Source organism: Chanodichthys erythropterus, chromosome 13, assembly GCF_024489055.1.
Source record: "Chanodichthys erythropterus isolate Z2021 chromosome 13, ASM2448905v1, whole genome shotgun sequence".
NCBI classification, from domain to species: Eukaryota; Metazoa; Chordata; class Actinopteri; order Cypriniformes; family Xenocyprididae; genus Chanodichthys; species Chanodichthys erythropterus.
The window spans coordinates 46245551-46271636 of record NC_090233.1 but is presented as its reverse complement, the minus strand read 5'-3'; the positions used below and the strand labels follow the sequence as shown (position 1 = coordinate 46271636).

At 36.9% G+C, this 26086-nt stretch overlaps 1 protein-coding gene across 1 annotated transcript in view; it reads left to right on the top strand.

Annotated features, from left to right (window-relative positions):
- Positions 1-26086, top strand: part of kiaa0825 (KIAA0825 ortholog) — a 183261-nt gene that overhangs the window by 78655 nt on the left and 78520 nt on the right. Inside the window, exons 15-19 of the mRNA XM_067407308.1 lie at positions 1415-1633; positions 1852-2260; positions 6357-6513; positions 7210-7377; positions 8677-8771. Of these exons, the coding sequence (XP_067263409.1) occupies positions 1415-1633; positions 1852-2260; positions 6357-6513; positions 7210-7377; positions 8677-8771 (1048 nt within the window). The remainder of the gene's footprint in view (positions 1-1414; positions 1634-1851; positions 2261-6356; positions 6514-7209; positions 7378-8676; positions 8772-26086) is intronic.

The window sequence follows — 26086 nt, the reverse complement described above, 5'->3', positions numbered from 1 at the left end:
TCAGGGGATTTAATCCAAGCTGAAGCACTGATGTTTTTCTGTTTTATTACATGTGAGTGGCAATTATAGTTTCACAAATTAGACAAATGACAGAGGAGGGAGCAGGAGAGTGTGTATTACATGTTTTTGTACTGATGTAAGGTGTTGTGTTTAGGCTTAATTGACCATGTCCATTCTTCTTTAAAGATAATCTTATAAAGCTTGCTTGGCACCTTGATTGTGTCATTTACAAGAGCTAATTTGGCTGGTCAGGAAAATGATCAGTTTTACAATTATTTAGTTCTTTCTTCTTCCTCTACTCTTTGGAGCTGTGTTATTTATTTAATCGTTTACTACAAATGGCCAAAAGTGAGAAAATTCCAGAAAATTCAACAAAATGAGGCAAAACATATCATTAACCAATATTGATTAACAATTAATACTGAATTATTTTTAAACAATAAATATTGAAGTGGTTTATTTTAATTTCATTATGTTTAGATTATTAGTTAAATATAATATAATATAATATAATATAATATAATATAATATAATATAATATAATATAATATAATATAATATAATATAATATAATATAATATAATATAATATAATATAATATAATATAATATAATAATATAATATAATATAATATAATATAGACCTAAATATGAATATGACATATGTGTGTATGTATGTGTGTGTTTTTCATATTCATATTTATGTCTGGGACAGGAGTAAAATAATACAATCGATACATAAAAGTCTTTTAAATAGATGCAAAAAAGGCTTGATACGTTTTAATGTGACCTTAACATAATAATAACAGTAATAATAATAATATAAAAGAAAAGAGATTAATACAAAAAGAATAATGTAACAAAATGAAACAATTGAAATGTTTAAGCTTTCATAAAGATCACTTTTACCACGAAATAAAAGTGCCCATAGATGAAGAAACACCAATATCCTTAATATATTACGCCCCTCTTCTTCTCTAAGGTAATGTCCTGTCAACAAAAAATATATATAATTATAAAAAATAAGACAGTGTCTAATGAATTTACAAAATTAAGTTATATAATTATTAAAGGGATAGTTCACCCAAAAATTCTGTCATCTCATCATTTACTGTTATCTGTCTTCCTTCTGATAACACAAAAGAAGATATTTTGAAGAATGTTGGTAACCAAACAGTTAATGGGCCCCATTGAATTCCATAGTAAATACAATGGATACTATGAAAGTCAATGTCAACCAGAAACTGTGTGGTTACTGACATTCTTCAAAATATTTTCTTTTGTGATCAGCAGAATAAATAAATTCATACAGGTTTGGAACTACTTGAGGGTGAGTAAATGATGACAGAATTTTCATTTTTGGTGGTCTTTCCTTCTTTAAGCCTCCGAAACTTAGATTGTACTCTTTCTTCCAGACTCCAGTAAAGAGGAGCCAGCCTTGTTTAAATACATCAGGTCCATTGTTTGTGAATCCACTACCAAACTCCTGATCCACCTGGTCAGCATGGTGCAGGAATATAAAGACCAGTCTGGACCCCTTTTGCGACAACACCTACCCAGAAATGTCCTAAGCAAAATCCCAAAAGAATGGAACTACATTCCACAAGATCCCAAGCTGAATGAAACCAACACGAGTATGTACTTCATCCATCCATCCATCCATCCATCCATCCATCCATCCATCCATCCATCCATCCATCCATCCATCCATCCATCCATCCATCCATCCATCCATCCATCCATCCATCCATCCATCTTTAACTACTGAAAATATCTATTGGACATGATTTAACCTTATTTAAGGTTAACAAGAAATCAAACTAACTCTTTCCTTATTCTTTTTTCTAATCAGCCAGCATAAATCTAGCTATCCAAGCCCTCTCATTTATCTTCACCCACCTTCCATCAACCATAGCCTCCCTTCCCCTGCCTGTGCGCTACCTGTTCACCGTGGCTGAGAAGAGGCTTTCCCAGCATGCCAGACAGCTGAGGTCTACCGGCCTCCTCCTCTGGGTCCTGTTGGTCTGCCTCTGTCAGGATCTAGAAAACGGTGACACCCTGGAGCTCCTGTCTGGACAGCCCCTGGAGAGATGGGCCAAGGATAGGCTAAGTCTGCTATCAGAATGTCTGCAGGTCAGCCTGGGCCAGCAGAAGGGCGTTCCCAAGCCTCTGGTCCATAAGGTGCTCCAGGGCCTGGAAGAGAAGAGGCCCAAATGGACCAGCATGCAGCTGCAGAAGGCGCGAAAGCTTTGCTGCGAGAGGTGAGATTTTGAAATGAGCCTGATGGAATATACTCCCGATTAAACCTGAGATTTTTAAGCCCATAATAGCAAATTTATCATTAAGCTTATTCAGCATATGAAAGATGATTTCCGTCTTTTTGCATTTTAATGTGGTTATTTGACTAGTTAACTAATCTAATATTGTCTTCATTGTCTAGCTGCTGCCAGTTGATATTTTGATGTCATTTTAAAGACTTCAATCTCATCCTTCATTCATTTTGAGAAGTTAACTTCACCCTTCATCCTTTGGCAAAATAATGATGTATTGTTTTCTGTGTTTTCTTTTCCTAGCCTGTAGCTCTTCATTTCAAGCTTTTTGATACGTGTACTTCAGAATAGGTTTGATGTCACCCACAGGATTTGAGTGCAGAAATCCGACTTGAATCACTGAAGAAAGTGTTGCAATCCTTGAATCATGTACTTTAAATCATCCCAAATAGCTCACTATACTACTATATACGCATTATGCACTTATACACTATGTACGTATGATCGAAGTACTCAACCATGTAGGTGAGTACATCAAATGTAGTTGAGTATTAAATCTGCAACATTTGAGTGCATGAAATGTCCAACATTCCACACTTGCGGATAAAGGGATAGTTCACCCAAAAAGGAAAATTGTCATCATTTACAGTAGTCCCCCTTAAGTTTTTCCAAACCTATATGAATTTCTTTCTTCTGCTGAACACAAAAGATGATGTTTTGTAGAATGTTGTTAACCAAACAGTTGATGGGCCTCATTGACTTCAATAGTATTTTTTTATTTATTTTTTTCTCTCCATACTATGGGAGTCAGTAAGGCCCATCAACTGTTTGGTTACCAATATTCTTAAGGAGTTTCGACATTGTTAATGCCTAATACCCCAAAATATGTTATACTCTTCTGAGGGACTTCTAAATTATACAGGTGATATACTTTTCATGTATGAACCTGTGACACTGTGGGGAAAAAAAAAGTACTCTTGTTTGTTTGTTTGTTTGTTTGTTTGTTTCTTTCTTTCTTTCTTTCTTTCTTTCTCTTTCTTTCTTTCTTTCTTTCTTTCTTTCTTTCTTTCTTTCTTTCTTTCTTTCTTTCTTTCTTTCTTTCTTTCTTTCTTTCTTTCTTTCTTTCTTTCTTCTGAACTTTTATCCAGACCTGAGTATGAAAAACCCTTGCCTTAAATAATGATCCTGTACTAATAATTTCTTCAAATGATAGATTTTTGAGCACTTTTGAAAAGTGACCTATACTTCATGCTATTTTTCACTGTTGGAAAAAAAACAACAACACAGTTTTACCGTATATTCCAAGTCATGCCCAGAACAAAAGCTTAGAGTTAATTAGCCTTATTGAAAATGATTTAGCATCATAACAAAGTCAGAAAAAAAAAAAAAAAAAAAACTTTTAGTGTTCCGAGAAACGCTGCTCCCAATGACAGGAAAAACAAAACAAAAAAAAAAAGAGTGAGGGCAAAAAAAAAAAAAAGGACGATAGCAAAAAGGAAGAGTGATTATGTATCGCCTGTCTTAGACAGTCAGTGGAACCATTACTATTCATTAAAATAACCTTCACTTTCAGGCACTGCCTCCGGTGTAAACAATCAGCGTACAGTGTGTCGGCGGGAAGCGGGTTTTCTGAAAAACACCCACACCCCAGCTTGTCAACACACACACACAAATGCATACACACACACACCTCCCTCATCTCTTGTCTTTGCAAAGTAATTTGTAGAGGAGAAGATGATTGTTCTCCATCACGGTGACCCTGGCAGGCTTTGACGGCATGCATGCACAGATGAAGATGAATGCAGTGGATTCCGTGGGCGGAGGGGGTGTTCTGCTTCTTTCGGGGCACATTGGTCCTAATGACGTGATTGATAGCTTGTCCCGGATCCGACGGGCCTCTCATTAATCAAGCCGCTGACTGGATCCAATCATTTGCTTCACCTGCACACTGATGGACAGGGAAGGATACAGGCACAGGTGCTGACACCCCGTTCACCGGCTGGGCTGCCCAGGGTCTCGCAGCTTTTCTCGGTGTCATTGAAGCTAAAGGCCTGCCTGACAGGCGACACTTTCCTTGTCACTTTGTGATTGAAAAATAAAAAAAGGAAGGAAGAAGGAATGAAGGGAAACAATGACAGGGGGTGTATCGGATGGAAAGTGTGGTGAGGGTGATGAGGCATGTTGGATAGAGAGGAAGGGCACGAGAATGGGTACGTTGAGAGGACCTTGAGGTTACAGCAAGCAGCAATGTGTCTCTGAATCTTGAGAGAAGACTCTTGTCTTCTGACTTTTTTCAATTTCTTCATTTTTGTCCAATGAAACTTGATGTAAAATGAAAAATTGGTGGCAAATAATGTGACACAACTGTTTTGCCACTACTGGCAACAGCTCTTGGCAACTTGCACTGAACATGTGCAAGTTTTTGTGTGGAACGTGTAAGTGCAAACACAACAATGCCCACTTCAGCTCAGTGCTAGCAAATATTGACAACAGCTACTCGTATTTGGATATTTGATCCCATCACAAAAGATCACAAAAGCTACAGTAAATGTCATTTGATTGTTTTGAATAAAATCTCTTTTGTGGCATTGTGGCAATTGTAAAGAAATTTAAAGCAATCAAACGATTTATTTATTTAAATTGTGGACACTTCTGTTACTAGCAGTCTGCATAAAATATGAAGGTAGCTATACATTTTGTAAAATATTTCTGGACCTGGATGACATGGTATCTTTATTGTACCCACAACCAGAGTTCTAGATGTACAAACCTTACAATACAATTATGTCTGTGTATAATAAGAGTAACATATTTGATTAATCTCTTTCCAGTTTGTACATTTTAATATGAATTTTAAATGTATTATTATTATTATTATTATTATTATTATTATTATTAGTAGTAGTAGTAGTAGTAGTAGTAGTAGTAGTAGTAGTAGTAGTAGTAGTAGCTCAAACAGTAAGCAATATCGGTAGCAAGGTCATGAGCTGAGAACACAAGAACTGAAAAAAAATGTGCACTTTGAATGTAATGCAAGTCGCTTTAGAGAAAAGCATCTGCCAAAATTAATAAGTGCATTATTATTATTATTATTATTATTATTATTATTATTATTATTATTATTATTATTAGTAGTAGTAGTAGTAGTAGTAGTAGTAGTAGTAGTAGTAGTAGTAGTAGTAGTAGTTGTAGTAGTAGCTCAAACAGTAAGGAATATCACTAGCGTTGGCAAGGTCATGGGTTCGATTCTCAGGGAACGCAAGAACTGAAAAAAATGTGTACTTTGAATGTAATGTAAGTCACTTTGGATAAAAGCATCTACCAAAATTAATAAATGCATTATTATTAGTAGTAGTAGTAGTCGCTCAAACAGTAAGTAATATCGCTAGTCATGGCAAGGCCATGGGCTCGATTCTCAGGGAAAGCAAAGCAAGAACAGATGTGTACTTTGAATGTAATATAATTCGCTCTGGATAAAAGCATCTGCCAAAATTAATAAATGCATTATTATTAGTAGTAGTCGTAGTAGTAGTAGTAGTAGCTCAAACAGTAAACAATATCGCTAGCGACGGCAAGGTCATGGGTTCGATTCTCAGGGAACGCAAGAACTGAAAAAAAAATGTATTTGGAATGTAATGTAAGTCGCTTTGGATAAAAGCATCTACAAAAAATTTATAAATGCATTATTATTTTTAGTAGTAGTCGCTCAAACTGTAAGTAAGTTCGCTAGTCATGGCAAGGCCATGGGCTCGATTCTCAGGGAAAGCAAGAACAGATGTGTACGTTGAATGTAATATAAGTCACTTTGGATAAAAGCGTCTGCCAACATTAATAAATGTAGTTTTAGTATTTGTAATATGTACTTATTTAGTATTAGTATTTGTACTATTTTAATTATAGTGTTTAAAATCATTTTAAAAAAGATAAAAAAACTCTAATAATTAAAATCTCCCATTGAAAATGAACTGGGATCTTGCAGTTACAGTGTAAAATTGCCTTTAGAAGTGTTTAAATTGAGTAATATAATAACCATTTTCCATTTATTTCATGTTAACCCCCCTCTCCCCTTTATGTGTTCCTCCATCAGTGTGTTGGAGCGTGTGGAGAGCGGCCCGGCGCAGGATAGAGGTGGGCCCGCGGAACTGACTGAGCATAAAATAAGGCAGTTGCTGCTGGAGCTGTGCCATAGAGCAGGTGGCAGCCAGCACCTCCGGCAAATCCATCACAGCATCCAGCTCAATGAGGTAGCGAATTGCTGTTTTTCACCAAGCAATTAGGTGGCTGTTAGCCTGAGGCAGACAGTGTGACCTGAAGCTGTGGGGAACGCATGTGCAGAGCTGCTGCGCGGAGACACAACCGCATCCAGATGCTGCTGCGAGGCCTCTCGTAACAGCCTTGACCTGATTGAAAAAACGATTGGGAAATAACAACTTAAACAACAGAAATAACAGAAATTAAAGGAAAAGATTCATGAATTAGTCTACACTTAAACTACACCTCTATGCCCAGTACCCCTTGCTCTACTTAACAATAAGAATACATCTTGGGAAATTAGTACAACTCTCACTTAGGACGATTCTTTGTGTCATATCTATACATATCTTTGTCCTCCTCCAATGTCCTGTTTTCAAATCCTATTCCTAGATAGACTGATTAATTTCTACCATTGTCGGCCAATTACTTGGGGAATAGACAGAAAAGAAATGTCCATTATGTCCAAAATTGGGTACGTAATAATTGTTGAAATGTACTAATTTGTCCGATGATGTGTTTAAGAATTCTGTAGAGACTCACTGTTAATTTGACCACTTTAATAGTGTTTTAGTTTTGCTTAATGCAGTCTAGTAATAATATGTGTCCAGGTTTCTGTTCATTTGTCTGGACCGGAGTGCATTTCGATTATGAGCCTTTACGTTGTGCTTCTTCATTCTCTTTTGTAGGGTTTACTGAGGTCCGTCCTATCGCCTCTTTCAAAGACGAATACACTTCCGGACTCCCCATTGGGACCTGTCGTATTCTCCTCTGAAGCAAGCAACCAAAACCACCATATATCCCAGTTTAACCCCTTCGCCGAGTTCAATTCTGTCGGCCCGAACAAGTTCGATCAGGTTGGTCCTTTGTTATTTTTCATGTTTTAGTCTCTCCGCCTTCAACTCGAGGTGCTTGCGAACACTTGTTGTTCACATAAGTTATATTTCCAGCAGTTCGTTAATGCCGTGAACTACTTCTCTTCTTCTGCTCGTTCACGCTCGAGCGAGTGTAACTTTCCGTCAAGGCCACCAGGCAAGGTGAATATAAGAGAGAGACTAAGAGACTTCAAACTGCTTCTCTAGGATGAACTCGACAATTCTCCATAGGTCGCTCTGTCCCTAAGCTATATTTTAGTGTGAAGGGAAGACACAAAGCAAAACATTAAAAAAGGTTAACCAAAAGAGCAGAGAATTTGAAAACACTTGAAAGGTGAACTCTTCAAGTATGATATGGCTTTGAACAAAGGGTGAAAAAAAAAGCATCCCTTGCGTGTTGAAGACGGTGTAGGTTGAAGGTTTAATTACAAGAGCCATGGTCCTCTTTTGGCTTTCTCTTAAAGGTAGGATAAAGTTTTCTCTGCTCATGTCATGAGACTTTTTGGAACGGCTTTGAAGCCGGAAAGTCTGCAACCTTCTTTTTTTAAGGGGAACTTTTCCTTTCATTATCTTATTTGGCTCAGAGTTTTGCGTCGGTTAAAATGCGAGTTCTTTTCCCGTCGTTCAGCGCTGGCTGCGGCACTCTTAATCCCTTTTGTTTTCTCCTTATCGCTCGCGCTCGCATTGCTTTGCATAAAACACCTTATTAAGGGGATGATTAAAAAGCCTCCTCGCCTTCAGGTGGCTGCGCTGTTTGTCAAATCAAATGGAGGCAGAAAAAACAAATGCCGATCCATCAATCAGCCAGTCGGAGAATAGGAGGGGCTGGCACACTCCTGTCCTTTTGTCAATAAAAAAAAAAAAAAAAGAAAGAAAAGAAAGAAATAAAAAACTCAGTTTCAAGTTAAGAGTGACGTTCTGCCTATCAAAGCAATCGGATTTCATTTGGCCCCCTTACAAAGGGACGGTCCACTCGTGGTTAAGGGAAACCTTGGGCTGCTTGCCACGAACAACGGCGAGAAGAATAACGACTCCTCTTGCAAAATTGATTTATCTTTTTATAAATGATGGTACATCCCTCCCCAAATGGATTTATAAATTAATTGCTGTCTTATTGGAATAAAAACCTTCTTGTGCAGACATGATAGATAGATCGTGTTGGGGCGGCCTTGTTCGGGACCCCCTCCTCTTTGGTTAGTCCAGCCCAGCTGGAGCAGTAATTTACTGATCATATTAACTCTGATTAATAACGAACAATCCTCGCTGCTCATTTATCAACAGGCTGCTATGGGTGAGAGGGAGTGGGATTGGGCCCAACTGCTGCCAGCCTATCAGAGCACGAGTCAGGTGACCTTCACGACGCTGCTCGCTAACAGGTAATGGCTGCTGCTTTCGTTCGCACACAGTCGCCCCCTCCTTTCGCTTACACACTGTTGAAGTGCTGCCTGTCATGTCCCACCGTGTTCTGCCGTAATGAATGTGAATATTATGTGGAGAGGATAGAGGGATCCTGCGACCGTTTGTCTGTGTGTGTCAGCTCCTTAAGGCATTATGGTTTGCCTGCATATACCTCATCTGAGTTTTCATGTATAGATGTTGCCGTCTCTATATGAGTTTCCTTCAAGATTTCGATTCTCAGAATGCAGGTCCTAAAAGTTTAGTAAAGAGAGCGCTTTTCCACTGAAAGCTTGTTAAAGCAGCTCAGCTCCCTCATAGTTTTGAGAAAAAAAAGAAAAGAAAAAAAAACTAGTGAAAATCACAATCTACATGTCAGACTGTGTCAGAAGATAATTTTGAGGTTACTGAGGGATCTTGTGTGATTGAGCTTTAGTTTAAGTGCGATACAAGTATGCCGGTTTAAAAGGATATCTCAAACCAGAGCCAGAGTTTGATCAATTTGCTCCAAATGAGCAGTGAGTTCAGTGTTAGTTTGACAGCTTGTCAAAAGAAAATCAGTTTCAACCACTGAGTAAAACAAGATTTTATTCCACGGATCGAATATCAATTCTTAAACAATAATTGTAGTCTGTTCCTATTTCAGGAAAAAGTGGAAGAGTGTATCTATATTTTAGGTCCCATTTCTTTTAAGATTTTTAATCACTTTTAGCTTTTTTTTTTTTTTTTTTTTTTTTTTTCAACGAATGAATGAATGAACTTCTATAATGAAGTATAGGTACACTTTATTTTAAGTTGTCCTTATGTACTGATATTATTATTTAACAACATGTAGGCTACTTACTATAGGATTAGGGTTATGACTAGGGTTTGGTTTAGTTACATGTAACTTCGACTTAGACTTCATTTATTGATCTCCGAGGGGAAATTAAGGTGCTACAGCTGCAACAGAAAATCAAGACAGCACGCATGACAAAAATAGGCAATACAATCAATCAATCAATCAGTCAATAATCTCAATAATCTGAATGTCATTAATTACAAAATACCATACAATGACCTACTTGACATAATGAACTCAAAACACCTCCTAAATATGCATAATTTACTGTTATTACTATAATAAGTACATGTAATATGTAACAAAGACACTAAAATAAATAGTTACCCAAGTACTTTTTTTATTTTTTTTTATTCAGTGAGGAGTTTGTAAAAGATACATAAGCATAATTATGGCATACCAATTATTGACTCATTTAATAAATATACAATTATTGTTGAAATAGGTTTAGTTAAATGCTGTCACAGAACAGGATATTTTTGAACGGGGTATTGTTTTTGTCTTAAATAGTTTATTTACTTACAATTTAATGTCAAATTACATGTTTTAAATGAATTAAAGAAGAGTGGATTGGATCAAATTAAGAACTTTTGATAGGGAATTGTGTCAGATCTGGGACTCGTTGCCAATGCCCCTACCACACAGTCTAGATTCTGTAGTTTCCACATGGTAGTGCAGCAGGTCAGTAGAACATGGACCTATTTCTGCGTACCTGGCAAATCACCTGCCCAGTCCAACTTGGAGAGCGTCCAGATGTTAGTGTTTCCTTCACAGTGGGGTGGAACCTCTGAGAGCATCTTTCTATGTTCAGTAACTCAATGATGGAGCACCTGCGCTCATGGCCGAGCAGAGGTTCAGAAGAGGGATGAAAGAAAGTAAGGTGAAGGACAGAAGGTGAAGCTAGAATGCACTTTGGAAAGAGAGATTCATACAGTGTTGTTTAGTTTGTAAAAACGGGGTCAATAAACCATTAACATCATTATTAGTCATTAAGTTCCAGTTGGGGTTTACATGTCACCTAATTTCATGTTTCTAAGCCCACTTGACATGCGTAAGGTCATCAGAATTTGCTTCATATAAAAACAATTGAAGTCTTTGAAGTCGGCATAAAATGGATTTTGAATGAAAACTTGTGGATTCCCCATGAATGTCCATGAGTGAGTAAATCTAATGGGAAACCTTGTGAAAAAACTAGAACAAAGCCAAGAGAAAGTAGTTGTAACACAAGTCCTAATGAATGGAAAAAGCAGTAATAGGTCATGTAGTAAATGTTAGGCACTAGAGATCCTCTCTGGAGACTGAGGATGTATGTAGGTCTTCTATATGCAGAAACTTTGCGATCTTGCTGTCTATTGAATAGAGTTGAGAGGTCTGAGCTGTTTTTGTCTGAACATATTGATCTTTCCAACTTCTCTCTTTTCAGTAATTTTTTAGTGGTGTCAGTTTATGAGAGGAATATTTTTTTATTTTATATTTATATTCTTTTTTAAATAAATGAAATAAAATAAAATAAATGCTGATCTTTTGAACATTCTGATCATTAAAAAAATCCTGCTAAAAATGTTTCACAGCACAACTGTTTTCAACATACTAAGAAATGTTTCTTGAGCAGCAAATCAGTATTTAGAATCACTTCTTAAGGATCACGTGACACTGAAGACTGGACTAATGATGCTGAAAATACAGCTTTACCATAACATGAATAAATGATATTATAAAGTATATTCAAATAGATAGCCTTTTTAAATTGTAATAATATTTCAGAATATTTCTGTTTTTATTTTGAACCATATAAATTATCATGTTTGATCATGATTGATGAGTTCAATTTTGGACTGTTCCTCAAATAAATCTATCATGTGATGGAATGTAGTGCATATGGGTTATTTTTTATTACTTTATATTTAAATTTATTTATATACTTTAAAAGTCCCTTTTTTGAGCCTGACAGCCCCTCATCGCTGGGAAGTGCCTTGGTATGGAGAAAAAAAAAAAAAAAAAAAATGTGTGTGTGTGTCCTAAAATAAAATAAAATATAATAATAATAATAATAATAATAACATCTTATGGGCTTGGACTGACATTCACTGTATAAAATTACAGAATTATTGGGTGAACTATCCATTTAAACATTAGTACATATTTCTGTGGCTCTATGAGGAGTACATTCATCTGGTTACATATAAATGAGACGTGCTCCATAATGCGGTCTCAACTCCGTCCTCCCATTCTCCCTCTCGGAGTGTGTGTGTGAGAGAGGGAGAAGATTTACACAGGTGTGGGTGTCCTTTATTGTCACCTGTCATTTGGCTGTCTGTGCCAGCAGTGTCATAAATCATTCTCAAATGGAGCTTTTCAGCAGAAAGCGACTGATTAATGTTCCTGTTCTTCCTCAGACTAGCACCTGACACCCCGAGAGACAGCTACAGCAAACTTCTAGACATGACCCACACAAACTTTTTTGCCAGAGATACAGTGTTGGTGACAGGAAGGCTTTACAATAACACCTAGGTTCAATGATCTGTGCTTCTGTTCACATTCAGATTTGCCTTCTTGGTTGTATAAACTTTACATTTTATAATACTTTTGCTGTAGGATACTTCTATTTGATACATATCTGGCTTTCCTCCATGTAGCGTTCTGTAATACGGCAATACTTGCACTTGTTTTACCATTTACTGTCTCTGCACGTGTTCTTTTTTTTAAATGTTTTTGTCAAGACGTCTCTTATGCTCACCAAGACATATTTGCATTTTGTTTGAGCAAAAATTACAGTAAAAACTTGTGAAATATTATTACAATTTAAAATATATGTTTTAAACTGTAAACCTTTAAAGTCTTCCTTATCATATTTGATACTCAAATTTTCAAGGCCTCTAAATTATCGACATGATCAAAACTTTACAAAACCTGTTGTACACAATCTTTTATATCATCTTTAGTGATTTTTTAAAAATGAAAACATAAGAATAATTGTTATATTGTTAGTAATATTTCAAGTTGAACCTTTAGTGGACTGAAGCAACTAAGGTTTTTTGTTTGTTTGTTTGTATGTTTTTTTGTTTTTTAAAGAAAAATCATGTTAAAATGTATCAGCTATGATACATCAGGCTTTTGAGGTCTCTCAATCATCATTTTATTACATTGCACAAACACACACACACATGCACACACACACGTTTGTTTTTGTGAATTGTGGGGACTTTCCATAGGCCGCAATGCATTTTATACTGTACAAACCGTACTTCCTATCCTCCTACCCTACCCTAAACCTAACCATCACAGGAAACTGTGCACACCTTTATTTTCTCACAAAAACATCATTTAGTATTTTTATTAATTACTTTACACTGTGGGGACCGGTGGCTGGTCCCCACGATGTAGGTGAACTCAGGTTTATATTACATTGTGGGGACCATGTAATATAAACAAACTCACACACACACACACACACACACAATTAAAAAAAAAAAAAAAAAACTAAAGAGCTTTAATCATAAAAATGATCCTTATAGGGTCTTTTTTAGACCCCAAATGATGTTTGCTCAAAAAAAAAGTTGTTAACACTTTCTAGATCTACAAATAAATAATAAATAAATAAAAAATAAAAATAAAAAACAATTGGAGTGATATCTTGTTTTTATGTTAGTGTAGAAAAAAAAAAGTCACACTAAGGGTATTTGGGGTCTCCACAGACCCCAGGCAACAAAATGTAATTTTGTAACAAAATATATATATATTTTTTTAAACAAATTTAATTTTACTCTGTTTATTAATATTTTTACTTCATATATGTGGGTTTTCGGAGGATTTATCATATATTTTAATATATAAAAATGTTGATTTTGAGGATTAATTTTTTCCATTTTCAAAGTGGGGTCATATCACAATGTAACAATATTGAAAAACCTTTTTTTAAATTACAAAAAATACTAAACTTTGACAAAAAGTAGCTTTTATTGTTATAATTGTGATTTCGTAATATTTAGATATGAATCCGACTGAAGAATACTTGTGAAAAGATGTCTTTCAGTCAGTCAAATAGCACATAGCAAATAGTGGAGCTCTGCAGCCATCTACTGGTAAACGTGATAGTTTTTTTTTTTTTTTTTACTTTTAAAACTGCATTTTCCAAAAGATGGGCAAAAATCTTACACTAAACCATGTCAAATTATCCGTGTTATCCCCATGAATGAAATTTAGAAATGTGGGTCTTTTATAAAGTTAATTTTACATAAAAAGCTTTTTGTATAAAAACCTATTTAAAAATAATAATAATAATAATGATAATAATTTATTCATATACATTTAAAAATATGATACATCCTCCAAAAACTGCACAAATGTTGAGTAAAAGCATTATATATATATTTTAATTAATGTTTTTACTCAACATTTGTGCAGTTTTTATATAGTTGCCTGGGGTCTGTGGAGACCCCAAAGACCCTAAGTGTAATTCCCAAACGAAGACCGAACAAGGGTTAAATATCATCCTACCAGCATTATTTGGAGATTTTTTGGCGTTAAAAAACTACTGTCAGGATTTACTAAAAAAAAATGCAGTGAAAAAATTACCTCTGAAAAGGTGTGGACAGTATTGTTTTTGCATCTGATCTTATTGCATATGCATTTGTAGGAGTTTCACTTTCAGACGCAGAACTTATGGGAGGTGAGTATTTAAATGAATCACTCAAGGTGATTTACTAAGGTTCGTGCTAGTCATTTTAGTGTATTTGCACCACTATTTAGCGCCCAAAAAGGCATGTCTTAAACCAAAAGTTGCTCTGCTCCATTTATACTGAAAGGCAACCCTGGTGTTTTCAAACTAAGGCCCTGTTTACGCTAGTGTGTTTTTGTTGTAAAAAGTTTTGCTACGGTTACGCCTGTCGTTTACACTAAACCTTGAAAACTGAGACTTTTGAAAAAGATGGCGTCGCTGCCCACGTTCACTCTAAATATCCTCAGAGTAAACTGTGATCGTTGATTTGTTGTCATTTTTAGCAGCCATTGTGCATTTAAACTCAGCATTATTAATACTGCAGCTACCTACATCCACAAGAGGAAACTGTTTACACTTGTACACGCATGCCCAGTGTGCATGAACAATCATGTGACATGCATTTTTGGTTGTGTAGTGTAGTGCAGGTTCGAAAACGCTGGCATACTGCACCACTATTTACTGCCTTTTTGGGCGGTAAATAGTGGTGCAAATACAACTAAAATGACTGTAAACAGGGGTAACTGTAGCAAAACGTATGCGTATTAAAATGCACTAGTGTAAACGGGGCCTAAATCTAAGTAAGTTTTCTGCTATACTGTTAAAATTAGTTCAGAATTTCATCTTAATTTTTGGCCATATAAATTTCAGCAACTCCACCATATTGCATATTTTTTGCTCAGATTGGGGTTCTAAATAAAATTGAGATTTTTTTTTTTTTTTTTTCACCTTGAGTGTAAGCTCCATAATATCCTAGTGTAAGAGCCATAAAAGCCTAATGTATAAAATATGATGCTAAACAAAAACATGCAAACTTTTTTTTTATTTTTTTTATTTGTTATATTTTGTCTAAAGGCTTAATAAACTGTTGCATTTGAAAAATACATGCTTTTTTGAGACTGTCCTCCTTATTACGACCTATATTTATGTTTTAAAGTCATGCGCCCTATAGCTGGCGTAAAAATAATGACGTCGTTACCAATCAAAATTCGTGTTCATTTAAATGCAATGTGTGACTTTTTACACCATTTGTCCTATTTCCATTTAGCAAAACTCTTTTTTTATTAACGTCCACTCCACACCTACCCAAACCTTAAACCTACCCTTAGTGATTTATAGTGCATATGCACTTTATGAGAACATGCATTCCCTGGGATCGAACCCATGATCGCATGATCACATGATTGCATATTGTTATATATTGCAATGCTCTACCATTTGAGCTACGCAAAACCGAAATATGATGCAGATAAAAGGGAACAATGCATTAAAATGAACTTGTCCTGTTGTTGATAGGGGCACAACTTTAGCAAACACTCGTATGGGTCGTATTTCAGGGAAGTGACATGCTGATTTTTGTGGAAACTATGATAGATTTTGTTGTTTTGAGTTTTGATTAATCCAAAGCTCAAAAGAACAGCATTTATATAAAAAATAGTCTTTACTGTCAATTTTGATCAATTTAATGCATCACTTGCTGAATATGTTTTTGTTTTTTTTTGCTGACCCCACAAACGGTAGTGTATTTCCTTTCACCGGTGTCACAGCAAGAGTTTGTATATGAGTTATCTTTCGTAAGAGAGCTTTACGGTGAAACATTTTCCTCCAAAGGCTTTTACTTTTAATATATTGTTCCTTAGTTTGAAACACTTCTAGTTTCACTATTAAAAGACCTGCTGATGGATGGGTCTGTAAAAATCACCAGATGTGGCTTTCAGTGTTATAAAATACCACGGGACACACTTAACAAGCACCTTCTGGACAAATGTAATGCTCTTGGTCACGGCTTAAACTATTGAAATCACAGCCACAAACAATGCTAAAATATGTCTGCTCCATGCAGTTGCTTGTTGCATTGAAAGACATGAATTTAGACTATGTAGAACATTGGCTAGGTCAACTTTTACAGCCTTGCACTGTCATTCCTCTATCATCCAGAACAATAGTGAAGTATCTGTTGAGAAAGATGGCAGTTGATGCGGGGAGTGGAGTGCTTTAAATTGCAGTGATAGGCACCGCCGTTCACATTGGGCAAATGCCATCTGTTCCCAATGATGGCCATATGGTTAGCTTTCTTTCCCAGGGTATAAAATACAAACAAATGTGTCAGAATGCAAGGGCTTCTTCCATAGACGCGCAGCAACTCAGCTAGAGGCAGCGTCACAATGTGCGGAGAAGTAATTGCTATCGCCACCTTTGTGTTATGAGTTTGTTGTTGTTGCTTTTTTGGGTGAGGGAATCTGTCATGGTTGAGAAAAGGGACATTTTCACTGTGTTGCTGGAAAAAGCAAACACTACCATCTCAACCTATCATTTTAGTGACTTTTTACAGGTGATTTTTTTTTTTTTCTTCCCAAGGCCCCTTTAAGTTTCACAAACAAGTCCCCTCCATCATGTTCTCTGACTGACTGACTGACTGTGGGGAAATCTTCTTTGTGTCTCTCAATCATCTTGCCTTTGTTTTGGTGGCTAGTGCTGGAAATTAGCAGACACAATGAGGTTTTGTTTAGCATGAGGCAGGCGTAGAGCTCCTGGATTGTACTTTGCATGTGTGTGTGTGTGTGTTCATGTATGTGTGTGTGTGTGTGTGTTGGTGGGTGAATCACTGAAGCCTGGGAGAAGGCCGTGGCCCCACCTCACATGGCAGAGAAGAGCTGAAAGGCTCATTAATCAAACTCCGAGTCACAGATGTGATGGCTTCCACACAAACTGCCAGCAGACTGTGAAAGTCACATCCAACAGAGTCAACTGTCAAGCAGCTAGGCCACCATTTCCACCCGGCCCAGCTCATTCCTCATTCCTTTCCTCTCAAATCCTCTTCCATCAGTTTATTATTTCCTTCCTCCCTGTCTCTCACCTCTCGTAATGATCAGCTTAGATAAAGTTTGGATTGAACGCTGTTATGTTCACAATCAGAATTAAGCTTTTTTTTCTTTCTTTCTTAGATGCCCTGCTTTAGAAAATGTCATGCTGTAAGTGCACATCTATGCATGTACATTTTAATTGTGCTATATATTAGTGGTGCGACAAGATCTTGTGAGATTAAAATGTGAAGTCGAAAGGCTGTCTGGCACAATATTGCCATGGCGGAGTTTGAGGGTGAAATTAGGATAGAATATGCCACCACTACGTTTACATTATGCCTCCACTGTCATTTTGCTTTTTATAGAAATAAAACCATTTAATTCAGTTGAATAACGGTCGCTTCAATCCCATCCAGCACATCCATCACAAGCTGCAGAGCCATATGTAGTGCTGCAGGAATCAGAGTTCACAAATCACGTGAGGAAAGTAAGTGACGAGATGACTGACAAGACCATGGCGGGGGATTCGTTGCACAGCAGAGCCGAGCGCATCTGACAAATGTCTTAACTTGTAGAATGCTGCCCACCATCTCTTTATGTCCAGTTAAGCCATAACCGACAGGGTTTAGTGAATACTAGCCAAGACGGGCACTTTTGTTGAGTGTATTTTTCCGTTCAATTGCAAGAAGATGCAGCTGTTTTCTGTGCGTGCAAACACAAAGCTGTCGGGGACTCGGCTATTTGTGTGCGTGCTCACAGAAAAAAAACGTATGCGAGTATTGAATTTAAGGTGCCATCGAATTGAAAATTGAATTTGCCTTGGCATAGTTGAATAACAAGAGTTCAGTACATGGAAATGACATACAGTGAGTCTCAAACTCCATTGTTTCCTCCTCCTTGTGTAAATATCATTTGTTTAAAAGACCTCCGAAGAAAAGGCGAATCTCAACATAACACCGACTGTGACGTAAGAGTTGGGATCATTAATATGTACACCCCCGATATTTGCATATGCCAGCCCATTTTCAAGGTATTAGACAAGGGCAGCCAGTATTAACGTCTGGATCTGTGCACAGCTGAATCATCAGACTAAGTAAGCAAGCAAGAACAATAGTGAAAAATGGCAGATGGCGCAATAATAACTGACATGATTCATGATTACATGATATTTTTAGTGATATTTCTGAATTGTCTTTCTAAATGTTTCGTTAGCATGTTGCTAATGTGGTTAAAGTTGCCATCGTTCCTTACTGTATTCACGGAGACAAGACTGTCGCTATTTTCATTTTTAAACACTTGCAGTCTGTATAATTCATAAACACAACTTCATTCTTTATAAATCTCTCCAAAAGTGTGTACTATCAAGCTCAAAATCAAATGTAAACATCCAAATAAATACCATACTTACGTGATTAGACATGCTGCATGACGAACACTTTGTAAAGATCCATGTTGAGGGTCATATTAGCTGTGTGAACTTTGTTTATGCAGTGATAGAGTCGAGAGCTCGGGAGGGGGTGGAGAGCGTGAGCTATTAAAGGAGCCGCAGCCTGAATCGGCGCATTTCTAATTATGCCTCAAAATAGGCATTTAAAAAAATTCATAAAAAAAAAAAAAAAAAAATCTATGGGGTATTTTGAGCTGCAACTTCACATACACAGCCAGGGGACACCTTAGACTTATATTACATCTTGTAAAAAAAAAACGTTCAATGGCACCTTTAAGTTCACTTTCACATATTCTTGCACTTGAATCTGAACGGTTAAACATCACTTGAATGTTTAATTTGACAAGACTTAAAAACAAGTGCAATTGATAAACTTTCATGACGACGCAGCACTGGCCAGATCGGGCAGTCCTTTATGTCAAGCTCTGTTTCCTGTTGTTTAGTTATTTGTTTGTTTTGTTGTTGTTTTTGTTCCGAAATGTATGACTCAACTTGCTGAACATGCTAATTAGGTATCATTAGGTACAATCTTGCTCCTGGAGGGCCACTGTCCAGCAGTTCAGCTTCAACACCAAATAAGGCCCCGATATACTTCAAACAAAGCTCTTTTCTGTTCTTCGTTTAGGAGTAAAACAAAGTTCGAAATACGTGACCAGCGATATACTGTAAACGAAGATCTGACGCCGCCCACACTGCTGACAGCGCGTTTAGATGAATATGTAAATACGTGCTGTACACTTTCTTCTCAGTAATAAAATAAACACAACAAAAATGAGAAAACTGCGAGCATTTATTATAGAAAGCATAAGAAAAGCGTCTGATCATAACAACATAGGCATGTTAGCATTAGCTCTGCAAATTAGCACTCCAGTCACGTTTATTTATTTAGCACTTTATTCAGTAGATTGCTTAAAATCAAGCAGCTTTACAGTATCAAACATGAAAAACGGTGTCAGTGCCTCATTTCATCAGAAGCACAACTTCATTTTGTACTATAAAGCAGCTATCCAGTCAGTGTTCAAGTTTTCACCCGCGGAGCTCTTACCTCAACAAAAATTCTACTGATGAAATGAGTCAGAGAACAGTTCGACGCGAGTGAAGGCGGAGCCTCGGCGCACACCTCCTATTACATTATCGTCACTGACCAATGGTAGTACGAAGGTGTTTTGCAGCTGGAGCGAACTTTTCCTGAAAGTTCGCTTTGGCAAGCCATATCGAACTTCCAAAAAGTACACAAAACAAACTTCATTTTGGCCTGATTTTGTTTGAAATTACATCACATCAGTTTATTGTACGATTTCATTTGAAGTATATCGGGGACTTTAAACACACCTGAACCAGCTAATCAAGGTCTTACTAGGCATACTAGAAACATCCAGGCAGGTTTGATGCTAAAGTTGGAGCTAAACTCTGCAGGACAGAGTTAAGACACCCCGATCTAGACTATTAAATGTTTTTTTGTTTTTTTTGTTTTTATTGGTTTGGTTTTGAGGAAATGAACTTGCAGAGCAGATAGCTAATTAACTACTAACTACATTTTACTTAGCAATAGATCATTAGCTACCATCAAAACAACCTATTGTTTGTTTTGTTTTGGCTTTATTTTATTTAGTTTTCATTGGCTTGGAGGACATGAACTTGCTGAGCAGAAAGCTAATTAGCTATCATCTAAACTACTTTTTTTTTGTTGTTGTTGTTGTTTGTTTATACATGTTTATAGCAAACAGGTAGTTAGTTAGTTACTGACGAAACTTTCCAAAGTCATTCTGAAATGGCTGAAACAGCCGCTATTTATAATCTGTTATTCCAGCTTTTCAGGGCTTCTGCTTTTTTTTTTTTTTTTTTTTGGCCTGACAATTTTCCTTTCACAACATCTTTGATTATGCCACACTCTTTAACTCAATTCAATCCCTTCTCTCACTTCCAGTCCTCTGTTTCTTAGTGAAGTACCATTATTGCTCATAATCTATGATCCTAATCTACAGCCGTCACAACCAGCTCAATCACACCCAACGCAGAGCTTTAATCAGACACCCACTGCCTTCTCCACATCGTGATTGACAAAGCCACCCTGCCAGCCTGAGAGGTGGAAAATAATAATAAAATAAATAAACTGTGTGGTCCCTGGATGGAAGAGGGCCAGTGACAGGCTTCCACGCTGGGGGCCCGGTGTCACTGCACTGGCAGTCTCATCACACTGCCACCAGAACCCAGCCATTTGCATCCAGGCCAGGGACAGATAATTAGAAGGATTCCTGCCTGTCAGCATTAATCTGGGCAGCAGTGAAACGCTCTGACAAGGAAATGGAGATGGAGAGCTTTAGCTGGAGCGGATGGCGAAGCAGAGTGTGGTTCAGTAGAGGCAATCATAACTCCTTACAAATAAGAGTGATAATATTAGTGGCCTATAATGGTAATTCATTTGGAGTGCACTGAATGCTGATTTGTAATGCCTGCATTTAATATAGCTGACTTGTTATAGATGTTTAAGATGAGTATTTCAAGCTTAATTTACTTCAATTTGCTGTTACTTTTGCAATTTTGTATATTGTAAAAAAAAAAGAAAAAAAAAAAAGTTTTGTAAAGGTAGCATTAAGTCAAGCTTCTATTTCACTTTTCTAAACCCTTTTTTGTCTTTGAAATGCTTTGAAATACTGTGTCAGTCTTTTTTTTTTCTTTTTTTTTTTTCCTTCTTCTTCTTTTTTTTTTTTTCACCACAAGGGAACCTTCACTGTTAATTGCTTTGAAAAGTTTGAAATGTGTCGTCTATTGGAGGGATATATTACGCTAAAATGATCTCCCATCAGTCTGGATTATTCTCATATATTATATAGATTTATATAATTACTTGACTATGTTTTAGGAGCATTCAGAAGAACTCACAATATTTAATTAAATTTTTATTTACAACGACTGACAGTATTTGTTTATATATAAAAATGAAAGTACTCACTTCAAATTGCTTCAATGATGACCAACATTTAGTGATAGTTCACCCAAAAATGAAACTTCTGTCACATTTCAAACCTATATGACTTTCTTTATTAAATGTTTTTTTGTCCATACTATGAAATTCAGCATTCTTAATATCTTCTTTTATGTTTCACAGAAAAAGAAAGTCAAACAGGTTTGGAATTTGGACATGCGGTGAGTAAATGATGACAGAATTTTCATTTTTGGGTGAACTTATCCCTTTGTGTCGTTATTGGCTAAAAGTTGTAAATTTAGTTAGTTTTAATTGTCTCTCTGATCTTCGAGTATGTGTTGCAGTTTTACACCTGACATTGTTTCATTCTTCTGACGAGTGTAGTGTCTTGGCCTAGTGAATTGTACCTCTATACGATGTCTACCGTCCTGTCATAGGAGCCCTGATCAGACGTGACCTTCCCTCTCTGCTGACTTTACATGGCCTGAATGCCACTGTCTCAGAGTACCTTTAGAGGAACTGAGGACTGTCATCCTGTCAATTAGATGGTGATCCCAGTGCTCCGCAGAGGTGCTACAGATCCCCCTGAGCCCTTAGCCCTGACTGATATAAGGGCCATGGTGCCACTCTGGCCCCTGGGCAGATGGTCAGCAAGCTCCCTGAAAGCCGAGGGCACTTGGGTCTTTCATTGGCATTCAGTGGCCACGTTCAAACTCTGCCCCTCAGAGGTGGGTAAGAAGGACAGAAGGAAGGATGAAGGTTGCTCAGACATGGTTGATGAGGAGAAGGTCTGTCACCACATCTGCCCTTCTGCAACCTCTCTGGTTGAGCACCACACACTCATTAATAAGTGTGTGCACAGGTAACCGGACAGCCAGGCCCAGATCTGAAGACTTTTGCAGATTTAGCAGTTTCTGTACTGATTCTGAGGGAAATTTGTGTGATTCGCCAAATATAGCGTGGATTTAACCATCACGTTCTATTTGGGGTCTTACAGATTCCAAGACCATTTTACCGCTTGAAAAATATCTGAAAGGTGTAACTTTGATAATTATTTTTCCTAATCTTAAGAGACCTAATTATACATGGGAGGTCTCAGAGATCCCAGATATATAACATGATTCATAACCGGATCATGTGACACTGAAGACTGGAGTAATGGCTGCTGGAAATCTTTGCCATCACATGAATAGATTACATATTAAAAGATGTTTTTCTATATTTTTGATCAAATAAATACAGCCTTGGTGAACATTAGAGACTTTAAAACTTTAAAAAATCTTACCAAGCCCAAACTTATATGCTGTATACAGTATATAATGATAATAATGTAATATGCGCATGACTTCTATTTGTTTAGGAACTCACATAAGCATAATTTTCATCTTGTCTGTAGTTATATTTTTAGTGTGATTGTATGATAGCTAAGTGTAACAGGGTTAGACTATTCTGCTCAGTGCTCTGCTGAGGATTGTCTTGATGTGACAGTCTGCTATGTTCGCTCAAGTTGTTTTTGACAGAACACTAAGAAAAGAAGACACACTGCATTCATCTTCAGAAGCAACAGTCTCTGGACTAATCCTTTCTTTCTTTCTTTCTTTCTTTCTTTCTTTCTTTCTTTCTTTCTTTCTTTCTTTCTTTCTTTCTTTCTTTCTTTCTTTCTTTCTTTCTTTCTTTCTTTCTTTCTTTCTTTCTTTCTTTCTTTCTGGTTGGTATGGAAGTGGGTTTTTGAATCTGGTTAGCAAGTTGGTATGATAGCTTGTTCTCCGTCACAATAATTATAGTATAGTACATATCGGCAAATAAAAGTGATAATCAGTCCATGTTAAGAGGTTAGTTCACCCGTTTTTTGATGCCCCCATAGAAAGCAACGTCATTACCTTCTGTCAAGGTCCAGAAAGGTATTAAAGATGTTAAAATAGTCAAGGTGACTGCAGTGGTTCAACCTTAAAGGGTTAGTTCACCCAAACATGAAAATAATGTCATTTATTACTCACCCACATGTTGTTCTACACCTGCAAGGCCTTCATTCATCTTCTGAACACAAATTAAGATATTTTGATAAAATCTGATGGCTCAGTGAGGCCTGCATTGACAGCAATGACATTTCCTCTCTCAAGATCCATAAAGGTACTAAAAAACAAATTTAAATCAGTTCATGTTAGTACAGTAGTTCTACCTTAATATTATAAAGCAATGAGAATACTTTCTGTGCACCAAAAAACCCCCACAAAATAACAACTTTTCAACAATATAGTGATGGGCCGATTAAAAAAAAAAAAAACTGCTTCGGAACTTTACGAATCGAATCAGCAGTTTAGCCGTTTAATAGGATATCCGAGTCACTGATTCGATTCGTAAAGCACTGTAGTCACATGAACTGTTTTAAATATGTTTTAAGTACCTTTTATGGATCTTGAGAGAGGAAATGTCATTGCTTTGAGTGCTGGCCTCACTGAGCCATCGGATTTAATCAAAAATATCTTAATTTGTGTTCGGAAGATGAACGAAGGTCTTACGGGTGTAGAACGACATGAGGGTGAGTAATAAATGACAGAATTTTAATTTTAGGGTGAACTAACCCTTTAATGTTATGAAGCAACAAGAATACTTTTTGTGTGCAAAGCAAAACAAAAATAACAACAAATATTCAACAATTTCTTCTCTACCCTGATACTCTCGTACACAGTTGACGCAATGCAGGCTTCCATGTTTACGTCCAAATGCTGGCTCAGTATTGGCCGATGCTGTTCATGTGAGCAGCACGACGCATGCGTGTGATGCTGACGCAGGAGCCGATACTGAGCCAGCGCTCGGACGTAAACACGGAAGCGCTGAACTGTGACCACTGCGTCAAATCATACGAGTCTGATAGGGTAGATGAGAAATTGTTGAAAAAAGTGATTATTTTTTGTTTTTGTGCACAAAAGGTATTCTCGTCACTTCATAACATTAAGGTTGAACCACTGCAGTCACGTTGACTATTTTAACAATGTTTTTACTACTTTTCAGGACCTTGAATGATGATAATCATGTTGCTTTCTATGGGGGATAAAAATAAATAAATAAATAAATAAGGCTTACAGGTTTGGAACAACATGAGGGTGAGTAATTAATGAAATTTCACTTTTGGGTGAACTAACCCTTTAAGTTTTGATGCTAAACCCAAGGGACAGTTGAACTTTGTCTCAGACCAAGCTATCAAACCAAATGTGAAAACTAGATTCCAACTTGGAATCAATGCCCAGATTGGCTGGGATTATTTCCTCTCTCTGACAATATATGTCTTGTCTATTTATATCTTTGCTTCGTCATGACTCTTATAGTTGATTTGTTGACTTAAGCCAGGTTGACTAATCTTGACATCTTTAAATCAATGTCCAGATTGGCTTGGAGCAGATTTCTCAAATGTAGTTATTCCTCAGAGGCATCCTTTATTCTTTACTGTATGTTTCATCTACTGCAACCATCTACAGCAATGTGACTGTTTGTTGCAATTTGTGTGATACCCAGTGACAATGTTATGAAAGGCCATTTATAGATGAATGATGCTCCTTGTCACTCCCCCGATCTCTCCTTCTCTATCTCTCTCTGCCATACTCTCATTCATCTCTTGTCTTTTTTGAACTTGGGTGCTCTTGCTGGAAGGGGAGCAGATCTAATCAGAGAGTGGGATGCCTGGATTGGGGGCATCTGTGTAGCCTCTGCATTGGCTCCGGGCTGACCTGATGCTTTCTCCGGCAATCCGTCATTCAGCACTGTCCTGTCCAGATCAGCTCAAGCCCTCCTCACAACCACACACACAATCCAGAGCTCAATGTCAGGCCATGGACTACTTGACGGAGTGAACCGTTTGAAGACTTCCTATCTTTACTGGAAACCATACCACCTGCTGGTTTGATGCCCGTGGCTGCTTGCCCTCTTCTGGTTTGAGAGAGGTCAGAATACACGTTGTTTCCGACCAGCTCTGCCAGTCTCCTCAGGTTACCGACCCCAGCCGCGAGCATCAACCATCCACATCAGAAAAAAACAGTAAGAGGGCAACGGCCTCCTGTAATTCTGGCCGGCAATGTCTTAGGCTATTTCAACACTTGGTTTGGTTTCTTGGTCTGAACGTGAGTTCAGTTCTATCCTTCTCCCTCTGCTCCAGTCTCTTTTGCATCATCATCTTACTACTGTTAGTACTGATTTACTCTAGATAGGTAAAACCTAACCAGCTGCTGTGACTTACTGTTGTGTCTATGGTATAACTACAATACCGGAAATACACTGATATTAAAACTGTGTCTGATACCAAGCTGATAATTATGTTCATGTTATAGCTGAAAACTGAAAATTCTATTGTTTTGTTTAAAAAAAAAAATAATAATAATAATAATATATATGTATATATATATATATATATATATATATATATATATATATATATATATATATATATATATATATATTCAGATTATTAGTGATGTTTTAAGATTAACTTTAAGTGCACAGTAATCTAAACTAATATAGGGCAAAACGACATACTGATAGTTTAAAATATCTAAAAAAAATCAAACCT